General features: G+C 38.8%; 1 protein-coding gene across 7 annotated transcripts in view; it reads left to right on the top strand.

Moving 5' to 3' along the window:
• The window catches only part of LOC132220110 (cytochrome P450 7B1), a 154,576-nt gene that overhangs the window by 115,253 nt on the left and 19,536 nt on the right, over positions 1-19,787 (top strand). For all 7 annotated transcript variants that reach the window (XM_059673048.1, XM_059673051.1, XM_059673054.1 and 4 more), the window contains one exon: positions 12,038-12,174. In XM_059673048.1, the coding sequence (XP_059529031.1) occupies positions 12,038-12,174 (137 nt within the window). The remainder of the gene's footprint in view (positions 1-12,037; positions 12,175-19,787) is intronic.

Here is a 19,787-nt window from a genome sequence, read left to right on the forward strand (position 1 = left end):
CCCTGGCTGTTTTGCCTGAAATTGTTCAGATACTAGCTTTATCTGCTTCCTTCTGTTATTGAAGCTTGATCAAAGGGCTGTCACCTGGATTGGTCTTTGTCTTTGTTCCTCACACGGCTTTTTATAAAATGCCAAACCCGTGTAATCAAAATCATCAGCAGCAAGGGGCACCGAGGCAGGAAGCCCCTCTCTGGGCCCAGGGCTGTGACTGACGCTGACAACGCCTGTGCCACTGGTCTGCGTTGTTGCTGTCTATGCTTCGCCTTCAGTTTTGAGAGTTTTCAAATTAAAGCTTCATGAGTGGATGGTGGCTTAAAATTTAATTACTTCCCCAACCACAGTACAGTTGTGAGATCCCCTTATTATAAACCTGACAACGCCGAGCAGGAATACTTCCTAACATAAATAGAGACATTTCAGGGGGGGAAAAAAATTCTGAATACTATATGAAAGGCTTGTGCCTTGGGCTTCCCCAGGACGCCCTAGTGTCTTCAGTTAATTCTTGTTTGTTAACATGGTTTGATCTTTGATCTTGTGACCTCATCTAGAACACCCCTCCCTACCTAGTGCACTGAGATCTGGTGGTGAGTGAGAAACTTCACTGGCGTCTTGGCCAGCCCGGCCTTCCCTTCCCTCTGGTTCTCTGACGTTGGCTCCTGGGGCCTTTCTTCCGAGGCAGCCCAGTGTACATAGGCAGCTTCTCCCAAAGTGCCATGGTGAGCAGATGGGCTTACCCTGGTCAGGGGGCCATTGTGAGTGCGGCATCAACATTGAATCATCTTGTGAGGAATTTAACCCTTTCCAGTTTGCTCTAAACCTTTATAAGTCAAGGACTGTGTCTCCACTCCCTAATAATCTCCCATTTAAACCAAGAACAGGCTGTGGGTGAGGAGCTCTCAGCAGACTAGAATGTCTGGCTAGAATTTAATAACAATGTTTTGTGTTTTCTCTCTTTTTCTGAATGGTGGTGATTTATTTATCTAAAGTAAATGAGTCGATTTAAAGAAAGAAACTGAGAAAATAGTGGGAGCAGTGTTTCATAGATAAGTCTAAAAAATGTGCCAATGTGCCAACCTGTCTTTGAAGAACTAAAGTTGAGAAATATCCGTAATTTGGGAAAATCTTGGCTAGGAGTCAAGAGGCCCAGATTTATATTTTGGGTCTTTGTCATTTTAGGATGCTTGCAAGTCATTAGCACATCTCATCTATTAATTTTATTAATTTTCAAGTTAGATTTTATGTGATGCACAATAACAGCTATCATTTGATATAGAGCCTTTCTTTTGAACTTGAATGTTCCTAAATATGTTATATACATCATTGGATCCTCACAACCATCCCGAGGTAGGAGGAATTACTAGGCAAACTTTTCAGAAAATGGAGCCAAGACACAGAGATCTAAGATGCCTGAAGAGAATACAGGGAGTAGGTGGAAACCAGGAATCAAACCCAGATAGACTCCAGTTCCTGTGCTCTTAAACCACCAAGATTACCACCCTGGGTTCTCAGGAAGTACTGCAAAATTCCTTTTAAATTCCAGAGTCTAAATATGTTCACCCACTTTCCCCAGATGGCCTTCCAGCCACACCGTTTTATTCTGTGGCAATAGCTTAAATCTGGACCTTGTGGGTCAGGCAGTGCAGCCGAGTGGCCTGGGGGAAAATATCTCCATCTGCCGGCTGCAAAATGGAAAAATGAGCCGCAGCTCCATTAGTTTCCAGATTTACAGAGAATTTTCAATGTGGGAAACTTTTTGATGTGTGGAAATAGGAAAAGAACAGTGGAGCCACGTGATGGCTCATAAAGCTTCTGCTAGGAAGTAGCATGTGCCACCGCTGCTCACGGCTCATTGGCTGAAGGAGGCCACATGCCTCAGCCTGGCCTCAGTCAGTGTCCATGAATAATGCTCCTAGAGAGGAACAGTGGATTTTAAAAAAATATATTTTTATTGATTTCAGAGAGGAAGGGAGAGGGAGAGAAAGATAGAAACATCAATGATGAGAGAGAATCATTGATCGGCTGCCTACTGCACGCCCCCTACTGGGGATGGAGCCACAGCCCCAGGAATGTGCCCTTGACTGGAACTGAACCTGGGACCCTTCAGTTCGCAGGCCAACCTCTATCCATTGAGCCAAACTGGCTAGGGAAGGGGTGGGCAACCTTTTTGTGAGTGCGTGCCAAAACCAGCAAAATCTCTGACTCAAAATTCTTCTGCGTGCCAACCCTAATTTTTTGAGAACATGTTACGCCTACTTGATATCTCTTAAGGTGTACATATATGAAAAACCTTGACGAAATAATAAAATTCATTCGAGCGACAAAAACACAGTGTATGATGATGAAAAATACATATATTTTTTAATGTATACATGTTATGTAAAATTATTTATTTATCTAAGATGCACCTACACAGAATTTATCTGAAAAATAAAAAGTTGATATTAAGAAAAAAATTGTAAATGGGAGATTATAAGAGAGGGTTTTTTGTGCCAGCAAAAGTTACTAGCGTGCCGTGTTTGGCACTTGTGCCAGGGGTTGCCCACCCCTGGGCTAGGACGACTTTTTGAACATTACTACAATTTACCACAGCTCTTAAGTTATTTCCTTAAAAATTTATCCTCATATTCCTTGTTTTCAGGGCTTTACTGAGGTTTTGGTAAGATAAGTTTGTCTGAGCCTTTGGAGGTAAATACTGCTGGTTCTAGCCTCTAAGAACGTTGGTGCCATAAATTTTTTATTACACTTTACTGTCACTTTGTGACAAATAACGCATCTGTCTGAGTTGGTGATATTGAAGACTAAAACGTTCTGAGTCTCAGATGTCCTCATCGTTTCTTTTGCTTCAGATGCCTAATTTGGGACCCTGTATTATACTTCCACCAACCAGGGGCGATTAAAAAAAGCAAGCATTGCACTAGACTAAGATTTCATTTCAGACGTTTCTAGAGGTACCTCTTAGAATCTGGAGATGGGGAAAGGGATTCATGGGTTGTAGAATTTGAAACCCTTTAGCTACCACACTCTGGCTGGTATCAAGTGGCTCGTTTTGTTTCCAGAGATTTAATGTTGTTTCCAAAAATTAGCTCTCATATGGCTCATTCAGGTAACCAGTGTTGAATATGGAAATTAGATTTTTGTTCATACAAGTTTATTACATTATAGTTTATGAATCACAGTGGCTATGTGCCAGACTCTCTTTCAAGCTAAGCAGCCTCTTTGCTGTGTTATTCCAGCTGAGTCTTTTATTTGAAGTGTTTCTTCATCTTGGCTCATTTAGCCACAAACAGAAGTTGCCCTGTGGGAGATAACATCTTATGTTTATTTACTTTATAGGATTATCACCTCTGGGCTCATTGCAAGTGCAAAAGCTACCAGGAAAGAGAAAATTTGATTTCAGGAAGTCAGGACTCCCTTAACCCTGACTCGTGCCTGACTCTCGTTGGAGTGTGTTGCAGAGAAATCAAGTCATTGGATTGACAGTCAGACTTGGTTCCTGATCTTGTTTTGCTGCTTTGTGGCCATGTGACTTTGGGCAGGTTATTTTATTTCTCTGATTCTCTTTCCTTATTTAGGAAACACATAATGAACTCTTTCAGGTTTAGGACGCTGTTCTGCAGAAGTCATATGGATTGTTCTAGCAAATCATTAAAGATGAGATTTTTGTTTAGAAAGTATGAAAATAAAAATTTATTTCTTCAATATATAGTAATGGTGTGGAAATTGCCAATAACACCTAAGTTTAAACCTAATGTTTAAGTTCTGTTAAGTCATTAAAGTGACTTCCATTCAGGATGTGGTGAAGTCCACCAGCCCCAGGGACACAGGCACATTTTCAAATGGGAAAAGAAGCTAAGGATCATGTGACATTGGGGAAAGAAAGCTTCCATTATGAGAGAGAGAGAGAGAGAGAGAGAGAGAGAGAGAGAGAGAGAGAGAGAGAGAAACCATAACAAAGAAACAAGGATGAATAGGAGACTTGGGGAAAACAGGTAATTCAGAGACAGGAAAAACAACCCCAAAGAACTATGCTTAACCCTCGTAGAGAAGAAATCGCCTTCATAAAACAAGAATGGACTGCCGTCTGTGTAAATTATAATCAGACGGCACAGAAGAACTCTTGGAAATTAGAAATCTAAGGGTGGAAATAAAATAATCTGTGAAAGGGATAAAATCAAGAAAGTCTCTTATTAAATGGAGCAAAGGAAAAATGGATAGAAAAGAGCTATATGAAAAGTACAGGACCATATGTCTGACTGCACTTAGAGAGATTTTAGTACTGAAAGAAGCTTGATAAGAATTAGTGATGGATACACAAAAACACAAGGCAAACACAAAAGCAAAAGCCACTGAGCACAACCTAAGTAATGATTATGCTTTTAACACTAAAAACTGATTTCACAAATCAAGTGGGAGGATGCTTGTATGATGGAGTAGCATAAGCAAACAGACCATAAGAAATATATTTAAAATATGTAAAAGATGCCTGACCAGCATGGCTCAGTGGTTGAGCATTGACCTATGAACCAGGACGTCATGGTTTGGTTCCCAGTCAGGGCATATGGCCGGGTTTCGGGCTTGATCTCAAATAGGGGTTGTGCAGGAGACAGCCAATCAATGATTCTCATCGATGTTTCTAGCTCTCTCCCCCTCTCCCTTCCTCTCTGAAATCAATAAAAATATATTTTAAAAATAAAAAATGTAAAAGGTGATCTAGTATAGAATTCTAGACCTTGCAAACCTTTGTGATTTCTGTATATAAACATGGTGCTCTTTCTTCTATGTCCCATGTTCTAATATTAGTGATGATGGACTTCCTGAAATCACTCCTTTTATGCAGTGACTTAAAATTACCAGCTAAAGTTAGAAACCAATATTTGGAAAAGAATGGTATTTTCCCTTCTGAAAAGCCCTCTGATTTGTAACAAGATCAAAACATTGCCTTTCTCAGGGCCACGTACTGTGTTAACAGTGGAGGAATACTATTACTTATGCTATGTTAATAGTTTGCCCCAATTAAAATATGATTATGAATTATTATATTATGAAACAAATGTGACATACAGTCTTCAGACTATTTAGCTTCCCACCTCAGCAAACCAAGCACCCTTCAATTCTTTTCCAATGGTTCTGGCAAGCTGGGTTTGCTTATTTTAGTGCTGTCCTTTAAAATTTGGAGCTGTCTTTTTTATTGGCTCAGGTTGATGAAATGGCATTTGGTAAGTTGACTATGCATTTATATATTGTTGGCATTGATCTCTACATTGTCATTTCCAAGGCTTTCCAGGCTAGTTCTCTGTTATAATTTAGTTTCCACAATTCTGTGAGTTCTGATCTTTGATTAAACATTCAAAATCAAATGATTTAATCCAATGTAAGAAATGATGAGTTAATGGAATTGATATATCTTCCATGGAGTCCAATCAAATCCTGACGGTAAAATAAATTAGCAACTGATCATTTCAGAAATTACAAATTCAGTTGCATGGTTTTCTATTTTAATTAAGGAGTTGAAATAACTTTCAATTATGAGTTAATTTTCTTTCTTTTAGAATTGTCTGGGCCGTTTAAACACTCTTGACTGGCCTTCTCCTAAGACCCAGTGCTCTCTCAGTCAGTTTTGTATCTTGCAGTGTGTTCACACAGAGAATACAAAGCCTGAAAAGTTGTAGTTTCTTTCAAAGTAAGAAGGTAATGCTGGTGCCCCATTTCTTGACCATCAGGTCACAGCTGGTAGCCCTAAACTAAAGTCTAAAATAGGCAAATAAAGGAAATATGAAATCAAATGAAAACATATCTTAAAAATTGGTGCTCTAATGAAAACTTTCAGGAAAGAGGTCAGAAGAGAACCATTATTGGATGTGTATTTTATGTGACCTTATATAATGATATGGAGATATAATAATACTAAGAAGAATAGCAGCTAACATTCTGAGTGCTTACTGTGTGCAAGTCATTGCCTTCAGTTCTTTGCCGGCATCTGATTAATTCTCACATGAGGAAAGTGCGCTAGTATATCTGTTCTACAGATGAGGAACCCCAGGCACAGATAGGTTAAATAAATTGGCCAAAATCACCAAGCCAGTGGGAGTTGGCACAGCCTGCAATTTGAGTCATACCATGTGGCAAAACTAATCAGAAGGCTTTGCCATAAAGCTTGTGAGAATGGATACGGATTTGAACTATGCACTATGAACCCAGGGTCAAGTTCATAAAGAAATGTGCTCCAGTTGTGTAGTCATTGTTTGTGAAGTCTGCTGGAGACTCAATTAAATGTTAAATGATAGGTTTTTAAAAATATGCTTTGACATTATTTCCATGGTGCCAATGTAGGCATCTCTCTCAGTTAAAAAACAACAAACAGACACAAAAAAAATGAAAGAAAGAAAACTCAATAGAGACTTCTCTGAGTAAAATCCTACATGGATGTGGTTGGGCTTCTTATCCACAGAAGCATTTACAAATCACTCACTTGATCAAAGCATTAGTATAAGTCGGCTAATGGAATTGAGTATACAAGGCACATTCTACAGACAAAGCTTTATTCGGATCACACAATTGCAGAGATGAACTGACAGCTAAAGATTGAACTGCAGTATGGCTTGCAGAGTTGTGTTCTAGGGTGTGAGGATATATTTAGTCATGTTCATTTGGGTTTTGCTCTAATTCCATACAATCACACAGCACCAGTGGATTTGCAAGGTTACAGGACTGGGGGGGAATAATGAAGGTTAAATGCAGGGTACAAGAGAGATTACTTTTGATAATGAATTATGTAATTTTTCTAGACAGAGTTGGATTAACATTCATCCTGAAAAGAGATTACAGTAAGTCTGATTCTTGCAGTAAACAAATATTAAGCAGATCACTTATGTTCAACATGTGAATTGAAAGTCCTAAAGGATATATGATTTATCATATACAAGGCCGGGGGGTGGGGGAATTAACCTGTCCCTAACTGTACACACGAGATGCCCCGGGGTTTTGTGAGGGAGTGTGGAGACCGTGCACCCTGTGCTACAAGACTTCTTCCTTCGAGTGGAGCCTTGAAGAGATGATCAGGGACATCAGTGTCACAGTCTGGCAGCTGCACCCCCAGTTTTGAAGAGCACCCCTCCCTCCCATGGATGTAGGAGAAACCAGCTCTGCCTGCCTCATTAGCATGTCCCCTAAACCCCGATGGAAGTAATGGGGCATCCTGGTGACACCTTGTGTCCATACTTGTACAGTTATACAGTCAGATCCCCAGTGTGGGTGGCGTGGGTCTGCTTGTCCGTATGATAAATCCCAGGCGGTTTCTCCACTCACCGCCGGAAGACTGTTGTGCTCATTTTTAGAACCAGCCTTTGATTCATTTGTAGGGTGTATTTTTTTTTGTCATCCTCTACTTTTTAGAAGACAGTGCCTTCTGTACGTGGCTTTCATTTTAGCACTAAAATCGCATTTTCTTGAAATTTCAAAAACAACAATGCACTGAGAAGGGCATATCACTTCTGTGGGATTATTTCCCAAAATGTTACAACCTCAATCTAATCATGAGAAAACATCAAACAGCCCAAACAGAAGTACATTCTACAAAATAAATGAGAAGCACTCTTCAAAAGAGTCGGGCAAATTAGAAGATATCAGCATCTCACCACCCAGAAGTAACAACCATTACTATAGTAAAATACAGTAGGCATTTCTCTTTGCATTTATATTCACATAACTTAAGGAAAAGAGAAATATGGTATGGGTCTGTGGTTATTTAACCACTTATTCACTTAAAAGAATATTGTGACCAAATTGCTCTGAAAAGTAAATTTGATGGGCTCTGTGTCACACAGCACCCCCTGCTGTCTCTGTCTGTGGTAAGGGCCCAGGGAAGTCATTGCTTCTCCCCACCCCTCCTCACTGATGGAGCCCTGGAAACCATCAGCTCAGTCCACCACGGCCCTTGGAGTTGAAGTGGCTCTGTGATAGCCTTTATTGTTATCTTCAGCTTTTTGCCTGCTCACATAAAGTTACTGCATCCATATGTACCTGGGCACTTACCTTCACTTAGCCAATAATTCAAAGGATGGGGCGGTGCTTCCCAGTCATCTGAGCAGCTCGATCAAAGGTAGAGATGTGCAGGGAGGGTTGACCAGTGAATTCATTCAGGCAGAGAATGGGCGGGCAAAACCACTGAGGTGCAATTGCCTATGATGTATGAATAACCGGGAAAACTAATCCAGTTCTGTGTACCAGCTACTTTCAAATAATCTAGCCCGAACGGTTAACCCCTTAAGGTATAGAGTTGATTCCCATTTTCAGATGAAACTGAAGGTCTACGTGGCTAGAGAACTGGACTTAAAATTTCCCAGTAAGAGTCAGATGTGCAGAAATGTGACTTTCTTTCTCTGTAACTGAATTCAAATTTCTCAGGAGCCCCTATATCTGCTGTTGGCAGAAAACACTGAATATTTTCAGTGAAAAGTTGCTCAATCACTTCTAGTTTAAAACCTAGTCTCTTTTTTCATAGATATCAAATGAGATTTAGGATTCTCCCTTCCCCTTCCTTCCTGTTGATCTGGTGAATCCTGTTGTGCAGATGTTCAGGTTGGTTGTCTCTGTTGTCCCAGAGTGCCTCCTGGCTTTCCACGTGGCCCTCCACCTTTGCACCCATGACTGCAGTGCCCCCAGTTGGCTGTAACTCCCTTCTGGCTTCCCAGAAAAGTAATGCATGTGGTTCTGCACTTCCTTGGACCCAACTGGGATCTCACTGAGGGTGCTGGCAGCCCAGTGTAGCCAGGCCTCCACCCACTCCTCCTCTTTCAGGGTCTTTCCCCCATAGCCTTACAAACATGTCCCCTCTTCCCCGTATCCTGAAGAGCATGTTAATTCGCAGTTGTCTAGAGTTGTGGGAACATTTTAGGGATCCTCCTGCTCACATTGGAGCCAAGGAAGAGTGGAGAAATAGAGATCATTTCAAGCACAGTTCTAAGAAGCACTGTGAGGCAAATTCCATTTTCCAGTTAAGTGGCTTCCAAAGTAATTCAAGGAAAAGAGAAGCAGAGCAACATCAAAAGTCCCTTGCTCAACAACAGTTTATTCAAAAGGTCACTGTTTTAACCAAATATTGCCTTTCACATCAGCTGTGTAGTTTCTGAAATTTTGACTGCACACACACACACAAAAATCTTCACTAATCAGGAATATTTTTTAAAACTTGCTAACTACTATCACAGACATTAGGTGTCCTGATACAAATAGATTACATCTTCGAAAAGCTTTTCATCAGCACATACTTTTATTTTTTCTGAACTGTTGTACATGTGTAAAGATTTCTCACCACTTACTTAGGAGGTGGTTACAATAACTTGGACTCCTAGTCTAGAATGATCACAGAAAAAAAATGGAAAAGAAGGAATTATGTTTACAAGTACAGAGTATAGATTGCTGTGGAAAGTGCTGGGCATTAAATGTCAATGGGAACAATGTATGATAGGTCACTAGCCAACTCTTTTATGTATGTATTTAACCAAACAGGTAGCATGAAGACAAACAAACTTCAAATGTTATTAGAAACCAACTATTTTGTGTTGATTCACTCTTTTCAATTTTAGAGGCTTTTTAACCAAAAAAAGAGTCTTAGATGTTTATTCTAATTCACACATTTTATGTTCTTAGATTATTGTCCACTATTTGCTTCTGTATAAATCTGGACCATATTTGACACTTGAATTAAACTTCAAGATGGGTCCCACAACTTGTATGGAAGAAATTGCGAGCAGTGATACAATGGTTTCTGCACAGAACTTGGGTTTAATAATTGGGAACCTTTGTAAGCTCTCATTTGTATACTTTCTGAGATGTGTCCTTATAGTCTCTTAAAGAGTAAAGAGGATGTATGAGAGAGTCTATATTGTTTGGGTGGGATTAAGAGGGGGTATGGACCATGTCATTTATTTTTTGTTTGTTGTTTTTGTTACCCATCATTGCTTCTGGATCTACCCATTTCAAGCTTCAGAACTTGATATTTCCCAAAAAGCATTGGGTATCCTATCCCCTCCACTCGGCAGTGGGCAGTGGGTATTTCATTTTCGAAGTCACAGAGCATGAGAGAGATAAATCGCAGTATTTGTAGTGTGCCAGGTGCAAGTGGGACTTTCTGGATCGTTACGGTGATAGCTTTCTCCCCTAAATTTTTTATGAATATACTGATGAAGACAGATTACTGTTATCTGTCTTCAATGGGTCATAAGTTGAACTAGCACTATATTTTTTCCGGAAAATATGCAAAGTTGTGACATGGTGTTTAATAGTTTTAAGCTGTTGCTGCCAAAATAAACAAAGCTGTAAGGAATGATGACCCTCTCGTTTTTGTAACAATAAAATGGCCTCCTAATGTGTTTCCCTGACCCTGGACATTAAGCTACTAACCCCCTGGATTTCTGAGCTCCATCCTTTCCCCCAGTGGAAACCCCATGCAGAATATAGCTTTTGACTGAGCAACAGAACATAGAGGATAAAATTAGTTGCATTACATTAGGATATGATAAAAAGCCTTTGAAAATCTTTGTCCCAATGCAACATTCCCAGAATATTAAACAAGACAGAGTAAAAGTAGGCCAAGGGAAAGAGTTAATATATTGAAAGGAAATTTTGTGAACCAGTTCACCTACTAATTTTGAAAGGGTCATTATTGACAGCCTGTATGCAGTGGCATTTGCTAGCTTGGGGATCCTGCTCTACAATCATATGTGCAAAGTTCTTGTTGTTAAATCTTTGGATATAAGAGTAGCTGCTACAACATTTTCTTGGTACACTTTTATATGTCTCAAAAAAAACCAAGTCTCCATTGCTAGAGGTTGCATTCCAGAAAACAATGAGGAAAGGGATGAAGAATAAGATTCATTTCTATGCATGTTTCTTGTCTTCCTATTTCTAAGTACATGTATTTAAATAGCAGCATATATTTTGTACATTCTTATAGAGATAAATTGTCTTCTAAAAACAGAAAACCTAGTTCCTAGATTTCTATCACACTCTGGATTATTTTATTTTATTATTTTTTAGTATATTCCCCCCACCCCAAAGACCTGATGTTTGTTTTTTTAAGCTTAATTCCACCATCTTGGATTGTGGGAAGATAAGAGGTTCTGATAGGGTTAATCTAGTGACATAAAAGTCCATGTTGCATATGATCATAATCTTGATCTTTGATTAGATCTGAGCTACTAATATCTTGTGATTAATCAAAATGGGTTGCACTTCATGTAGTATATCACTTCACAGATGGAGCAGAGAATCACCCATGTTTTCTTGAACATCTGTTTTAATCTCTTTTAGGATAAAATGGCTTTGAATATTTTTATTTTTATTTAAATCAAATTGAGTTCCCCAACTAAATGACTAGGAAGAAATTTTGAATTCCACTTTTTCTAGGATTATAAGTAAAAAAAAAAAAAGAAACTTATTTTTTAATTCATAGCATTTTAATGTTTCATTGAACATACTTCATGTTTAAAAAGTTGTCTTATGAAATTTAAATATTTCTCTTCACCGTAGTTTAAATAAAAATGTTCATAAAAGAATATAACAGGATATACTTTGTGGGAATGATGTTCGGGTTTTTATTGTTCTTCACAGCATAAAACATTTTTCAAGATTATTAATTGCACCTTTTGTAATTACCTAATTCCAGTGTAATCGAGATCTGATAAGAAAGAGCTTTACTTTGATTACTAAAATACCTGACATCTATCACCCAGACTCAGCAAGAGCTCTCAGAATAAGATGTGACTATATGTACCTGTTTCAGCCAGCCATTTGGGCCTCACACACACAATTTCTTAAAAAATTTGCTCACAGAAAGCTCTGAATTGAACAGTCTGTCCCAGAGCCACACATACCAGAGGCTCAGTAAGTATATTTCTATGACTATATAGGAATCATTAAATAAAAAAATGGAAAGAAGCTGTGCAATTCATTCAATCCACTTCTAGACTGCATTGATAATACACATGCATTAAAATAAGAATGATTTAATTTAACTTCTTCTTTTTTTTTCTTACAGGAGACCTGGTGAGCCTCCATTGCTAAAAGGCTGGCTTCCTTACTTTGGACTGGCCCTGAAATTACAAAAAGATCCCATAGGTTTCATGAGAACTCTTCAAAATCAACACGGTGACACGTTCACTCTTCTCCTTGGAGGTAAACAGCACTTCTTATGTCCTTATATTTTTCTCTAGGCAAATTATGTACAGTATTGTTTTATTTGTAGAGCTACTACAAAAGGAAACTATGGTCTTGAGTATAGTAATCCTCACATTAAAAAACAAATTATAGAACACTCTTGAGGGTACCTAGGGAACCCCACTCTCCTGCCATCATCTGTCATTATAGTTTGGTTTGGCTTGATTTTAAGAATGGGTTTTAAAAAGCTACAATATATACGCATAACCTATGGACATGGGCAATAGGGTAGTGAAGACCTGGGTGGATGGGTAGGGGCTGGGAGGGGAGGATAAAGCAGGGGATGGGAAATATCTGTAATACTATCAACAATAAAAAAGATATATTTTAAAAAGCTACAATATATTAATGGACTTTATTTTGTAGATCAGTTTTAGGTTTACAGAAAATTGATCAGATAGTACTGAGAGTTCTCATATCCCTTTTCCCCCCCGATCATAGCTTTCCCTATTATTAACATCTTATTTTTTTATAATATAATTCCACTTTATTTTTGAAGAGATCAAACTTTCTCTTTTAAAAAAAATCTTTATTGTTGCAAGTATTATATACTAGGGGCCCGGTGCACGAAATTCGTGCACTGTGTGTGTGTGTGGGGGAGTGTCCCTCAGCCCAGCCTGCCCCCTCTCACATACTGGGAGCCCTCAGGCGTTGACCCCCATCACCCTCCAATCGCAGGATCGGCCCCTTGCCCAGGCCTGACGCCTCTGACAGAGGTGTCAGGCTTGGACAGGGGACCCCCATCTCCCTCTGATCGCTTGCTCCACCCCCCGCCCAAGCCTGACGCCTCTGACCCAGGCTTCAGGCCTGGGCAAGGGGACCATCATATCCCCCCAATCCCCGGCTCCGCCCCCCACCCAGGCCTGATGCCTTGGCCAGAGGAGTTGACCCTCATCACCCTCCGATCACCAATCACCGGGTCGGCCCCTTGACCAGGCCTAACGCCTCTGGCCTAGGTGTCTGGCCCGGGCAGCGGGGACCCGCAGCTGCAGCGGCCCCGCGATCGTGGGCTCCGCTTTAGGCCCAGGCAAGGGACCCCTAGCTCCCGGGACTGCCAGCTTCGACCGTGCCCAGCTCCCATCACTGGCTTCACCCCTACTTCCTGCTATCACTGGCCAGGGCGGCAAAGGCGCCTGATTCTCCGATCATGGCTGGGGGGGCAGCTCTTAGCTCCCCCCTGGGTTTCCGATCACTGTCAGTGGCAGGGGGCTTCTTCCTGCTTTCCCTTTTGCCTCCCTGCATTGTGCCTACATATGCAAATTAACCGCCATCTTGTTGGCAGTTAACTGTCAATCATAGTTGGCAGTTAACTGCCAATCATAGTTGGCAGTTAATTTGCATATAGCCCTGATTAGCCAATGAAAAGGGTATCGTCGTACGCCAATTACCATTTTTCTCTTTTATTAGATAGGATGTTCCCCTTTTCCCCCATTGACCCTTTCTAGCCCACCCCCACCCCCCATCCCAATATTATTAACATTTTATATCAGCATTTCTTACAACTGATGAGTCAATGTTGATACATTATTAAACATCCCTGGTTTACATTAGGGTTCACTCTTTGTGATGTACAAGTTCTTTAATGTTTGACAAATGCATAATGTCATGTATCCACCATTACAGTATCACACAGAATAGTTTTCACTGCCCTAAAATCTCCCATATTCCACTTATTCGTTCCTCTTCCCCTCCCTGACCCCCTAGCAACCACTGATCTAGAATGTATTTTTAACTTTAAAAGGTTCATTATCCTTCTACTTTTATAAAGTATTTACAAAACAAGAGACAAAAAACACAGCAAGGTTACTACATACCCCAACCTCATAGGGCTCAGAAGATAAGCTAGAATATTCTTAGTTAATCCTCCTTTAAGGCCCTGCAGTCCAGATGCATCGCTATCTATTGCTGCCTAACAAACTCCCCACAGATTGAATGCTGTGCAGCAACCTTGCTGGAGTCACTTGTGTGGCTTGAGTCGTGGCTGCCTGACTGGGGCTGGATGGTCCATGCTGGCTTTCTTTACGTGCCTGCCTGGACCTCTTTGTCCACTGGCTGTTTCATCCTCAAGCAGACATCCTTACTGCATGTCAGCTAGTGTTTCAAGAGGGTACAGGGAAATGTTGCAAGGCCTCTTGATGTTACAAAACCTCACTTCCACCGCATTCCATCAGTCAGATCAAGTCGCAGGTCAGCCCAGACTCATAGGTAGGGAATTAGACTCCACCTCTTCCTCGGCTGAGTGGCAGTCACATTGCAAAAGAGCACATGTAGAGAGTTAGCAGGAATTTGTTGTGGCCATCTTTGCTCAGTCTTCCACATCAGCTTATCGCCTGCGCCAGCTATTCCGTGTGCGGACTTCTCTCTGTCCCGTCTATGCTTCAGAAGGCTGAGCTCTACAGTCTAGATTCTCCACACACCTTTGCCCTCTGACTTCTGGTTGGGTGTGCGAGTGAGAAGGCAGGTGTGTTCTAGCTCCCCATCTCTCCCTGGGCTCTGGTACACAGCTCACTCTCCTTCCTAAGGAAATGGAAGACATCGGGTATGACCTCACGCAGATCTCCACATGCCTACCAAACGCACCATGTCTCTCAGTTGTTCTTAACACCTTTTCTCCAATTTCAAAGAATGTTCAAGACAATCCAGGGCCTTGTCTCCGTGGCCCTTACTTCCTGCTTTCTCTGGGCTGGCATTTCATTATTTATTCCTCCCATACATGTGTCTTCATTTTTTTCTCTCTTGGGTCCTTATCCTTAGCTTATAACCATGCTTAATTGAGCTTCTCCTATGTTCTCTGGCCAGTTACTTTTCATTTCTTTTTTTTTTTTCTTTTTAGCATCCAGATTTTTCAAGAATTACCTATATTGTATGCTCTATTTAGGTCATTTCTTCTTACTGTAATTACTTAGCTGAGTATCAGAAGCAACCTTTTATACATAGAGCAACTTCACTGCATCGCTACCATTTTAATGTAATTGGGAGGAAAAATGGTCCAAGTGGATAAAATTGTCAGCATGGTTGAGTTCTCACACGAGCGAGCAGGCAGTATCCATTTCATCACAACTGCCTCCTTCACCCGGCAGCTGGCGAGTCTCTTCCAAAAGTAATTGTATGCACTCTGATTTCAGAAAAATTGAAGTGGAAAAAAAAACATGCATCTTAGAAAAAGAGAAATTATAATATATAAACATATCCTTGCAAGGGTTCCCAAAGTCTGGGATCCACCTACCTCTCCAGCCTCATCTCTTGCTACTGCTTGCCTTGTGCTTAACGTACCATCAAAGCACCAAGTGGTTTGAAATTTCCCCTTCATACACCATGCCCTTTGGTGCCTCTTTGCTGTTTATTCTGCCAGAATGCCATTCTTCTCTTTATGAGGCATCCTCAAAAGATGGCTGCCATGGACTCATCCTCTGAGGCCATAGTCACATATCACTTCCTCCCCAAAGCCTTCACTGGCCATTGCCCCTTTCCATGTTATGTTGATGCTTCTCCCCCAGTGTCCAGTTACTCCCACATCACTTCTACAATAGCATTTAATAAGTTGTGACTGTATAGCCAATCCAGTTGTCTATTTCCTTTCATTATTCTCTAGCTTCTTCATTGCCAACCTTTAATCCGGAGCTCAGCATGGATTGATTCATAATAAATAATTGATGAGGAATTTCCCAATACCTCAGAGCTGATGGAATACTTACCAGAATACAATTAAAGGCCATAGCTGGTTCTTCTACTCTAAATGAGCTTTTGGCTTCATAATACAAAACTGTATTTTTCACTTCAAAAAAAATTCAACCGTATGTTCTAATGAGTAGCTACAACACATCATTGAAATTTTTACTTTTCTTTTTTAAGTGAATTATACAGAAATAACCTTAGGTAATTAAGCAGGAACTTGTGGCAGATTTGAATAATTGTATTCACTTTTCACAAAGCTACCTATGTCTGCCGACACTTGGTCTCTTAGTTTTAGATACGCACTGAGAAGTTTGCTGAATTTCTACCATCTAAATAATTTGACCATGGTTATGTTTTCTAGCTCAACAGTAGACAACCATAGTTGAATATGTACTGCTATTTCTCTTTGCTTCTTACTAGGGTTTGAATAAATTCCTGCCAAGATATCCTATTAATGTATATGATTTTAATAATCAGTTTGCCAAATAGCTCATTTGGAAAATGTGAAATGAGGAGCAGTCTTCCACAGTTGTCCCATAATGTGATTTCAGTGAGTAATGTTCTTGTATGATGAGCAAATGATTGTCATCCCAAAAAGTCTCCAGGGACATGGATGTCATCTTAATAAAGAAATTAAAAGATACATCTTTTCATGAGAAACCACGTAAATTCGTGGCCTGTCGCAGAAAATAGTTCTCTAATTGGTTCTGTGTGGTGGTGCAGCAGAATCATTTTCCCTAGATGTCACCCCAGCGAAGCAGCCCTGTACGTCATTGTCAACAGCTAGTGAAATCTCTCTAATAAGAGGAGGAGTATGTAATGTGGTCAGCCTCATACAACAAAAATTGGTTTCTATTCTACTCCTCCAACTAATATTTACAACTTGAGATTTTTAAAAAAAATCTATTGAATAACAAGCTAAAGATGGAGATTAAAAGCTTGTAATTATGAAAAACTTATTTAAAATCCAGATTTTAAAGTCAGATTTGTTGACTGAGCATTTCTATTTCAAATAGTCAAATAATTGTCCTGAATTCCCATGGATATGTCTCTGTAAACACCAAATATCTGAAATAAAACATCAAAACTCAATTTATGACGATCCAGATGTCAAACTTCCTGTGTACATAAGATATCAGTGTGAGTGACCTTATTTGTTTTTTGGCATTTGCTGACATACTTTGCATCATGTAGTTTCATTTTCCTGAAAAAACTAAATTGGAAGGAAGTGAAAAGACTTTGAGTTAGGAAAGGATCCCGCACAGGTTATATGGGAATGCTGGATTTGATACCTTGATACCCAGGCAGCTCCTAAAAAGGGAAGATAATGAAATTATCAGTAAAGAAAACATTCAAAGTTTTTACCCTATTTCAAATATACATATATGTATATGTATGTCATATGTATATGTGTATCATATGTATATGATATCTATATTGTAAAAGTGAGCCTCATTTTGACATTGATATTTAGACACCATTCTTTTCTTTTTGAAAAACATGGCAAAGGATATTGTTTCTGCCTTGTGATCTTTGTGAACTAGGCAACTTGCTTGTTGACACATGGCATTCATTTACATGAAATTATACTAGAGGAAAAGTTAATTTTGCTCCAAGAATCCATGGCCTTCAAAATAACTTTTCAGGTTCCCTTTGTTAAGAAATTTAAATTTATTTTATGAATGTTTATGTGTTTTCCTAACTGTCTGATTAAAGATTACAAAGAAACTCTGGTTTTGCATCGCACATTAGCAGATGGTGGACAGATGGTTTAAATTAATATTAATTTTGGAAAACTTAGCTTAAATTGTTTATACTGAAGATTAAAAGTTGGAAAGCCAGCTAACATCTCCAGGGTTACTAGTACTTCCAAACCCAGTTGAAGAGTAAAATCCAGAAAATCAAAATGTCCACTTTTAAAGAAATCCACATCTTACTCAGAGATATAAATAAAACACAATGCCTTGATATGGAAGAAAATTAAAATAAGAATAAGAAAGAGAAAATACAGATCCTAGAGTGTAAAGAGGCTTGAAAACAGTGAGAATTTTACCTACAAATTGCTTTAAACTGATCAGTAATGATTTTTATATCAGAGACTATATGCAACAACTGCTTATTTAAAAAAATAATAATTGATTGCTAACCAGAATGCTTTTACACATTTAGCCTTTATTCATTTTATTTGAAATTAATGTTACAGTTTCTCCCCATCTCCTCACCCCCAAAGAGAGATATAGACAGAAAAAGAGAGTGGATAAATATGTATTTGTGATGAATTATAGACAAAAACTCTACCCTGCACACAGCCTGTACTTAAGTAGGCCAGCCGCCAGTAGCTCATGCTCTCATAACTGAATAGAGTTTTGTCTTTCCACTTAGATTTTGATGATTGTGGAAAATTTATAGAAAAATTCAAAATATACTCTGATAATTATGTGTATTACAAACTGAATCTTTCATACATTCTCTGAATTTTAGTGACAAATTTAAAATAACCCTAAAGATATTTAGTAAAATTATTTCATTTAGTGAAAGGAGAAAAGTATGAATCACCACCTGTGAAAATACACAGCTTTGCCTAAAATTATGTCTTTTACAAAATAAGAGAATTGATTTTTTTTCAATTATTCATCAGGCAGATGCTGGCAATTTTATTTAATTAAGCAGCTATGGTATAAGACAGGTGTAATAAAATATGCCCAAATCCAGTTGAGTCCTTTTTCCTCTCCCCAGGGGGAAAAACAGTTGAGTTGATTTTGTAGTTGTAGCTTTGGGATCTGACAAGAATGAGTAGTCATTTCTAGCTTTACTCTCATTCTTAGATTGGCCCCTCCTTATTAAGTAAATTAAGAGGAAATAGAGTAAATAAAATTTAAATCATATGATTCATTTTTAGAAAAAAATAATAGTTCATGTATCTCCATGTATATCAAAAACTTAAATAATGCTTTAAAATTGTACAACAAAGAGAAAACATTAATCTTTTTTTAAAATGCAAACTAGATCATATATTTAACATTGAGATAAATGATATTTTTTATATATCTTTATTGTTGAAAGTATTACATATGTCCCCTTTTTCCCCCCATTGCCCTCTTCTCCCCCTCTCTGCTTCCAAGCCTTTACCAGGATTAGGTTGAAAATTATTCAAAACTTTATCCTAAATCTTTACCAAATTAAATTTGTTCTGTGATGCTGTTGGAGTTACCATAAATAGTAAGTGAGAAGTCATTTATCTCAGAAAGCTACACAAACATACCAGCACACAAACACAAAGGAATGATAAGTTTAAGAGGAAAGTGTAGATGATCCTCCATTCTTCAAGGTCTAATTATTTATTGTTTTTCTAGAAGACAATAAATAGGTATCAAAGTATATAGGAGCATCTACACTTCATGTGTGTTCTTGGGAAGGACAAACTTATTAAATGCTATTATTTAATATTATCTGCATATTACATATAATTACAAGGAGTCTTAAAATAGTATTAGGTACTCTAAGCTTCATGAATCAGAATCAGGTAGGAATTGTAAATTTGACCAGAACCTTAAATCTTTTAATTAGTAAGGTTGGACAACACTAATGTATGAAAAAACCAAATGTTGCCACCTCAAATAACCATTTCTAATAACTTCTGAAATCAGACTGAAGCAGATTCCACTTTCTGCCTCAGATACACATCTGCTGTATCACTATCCATCCACATAATACAATGTTTTCTTTACATCTTTATACCTCAAAAGGAACAAGATCCAAACAAATGTCTTGATTTCAATAAAAGTTGAATAAATATAAATGAATGAATGAAAGAATGAATTCTAGTTTGACATTCTGTTTCAGTATGTGACCTTGGACATGTTACTAAATCTTTGTGAGCCACTATTTTCTCATCT

Source organism: Myotis daubentonii, chromosome 17 (genome assembly GCF_963259705.1).
Source record: "Myotis daubentonii chromosome 17, mMyoDau2.1, whole genome shotgun sequence".
In the NCBI taxonomy this organism is placed as follows: domain Eukaryota; kingdom Metazoa; phylum Chordata; class Mammalia; order Chiroptera; family Vespertilionidae; genus Myotis; species Myotis daubentonii.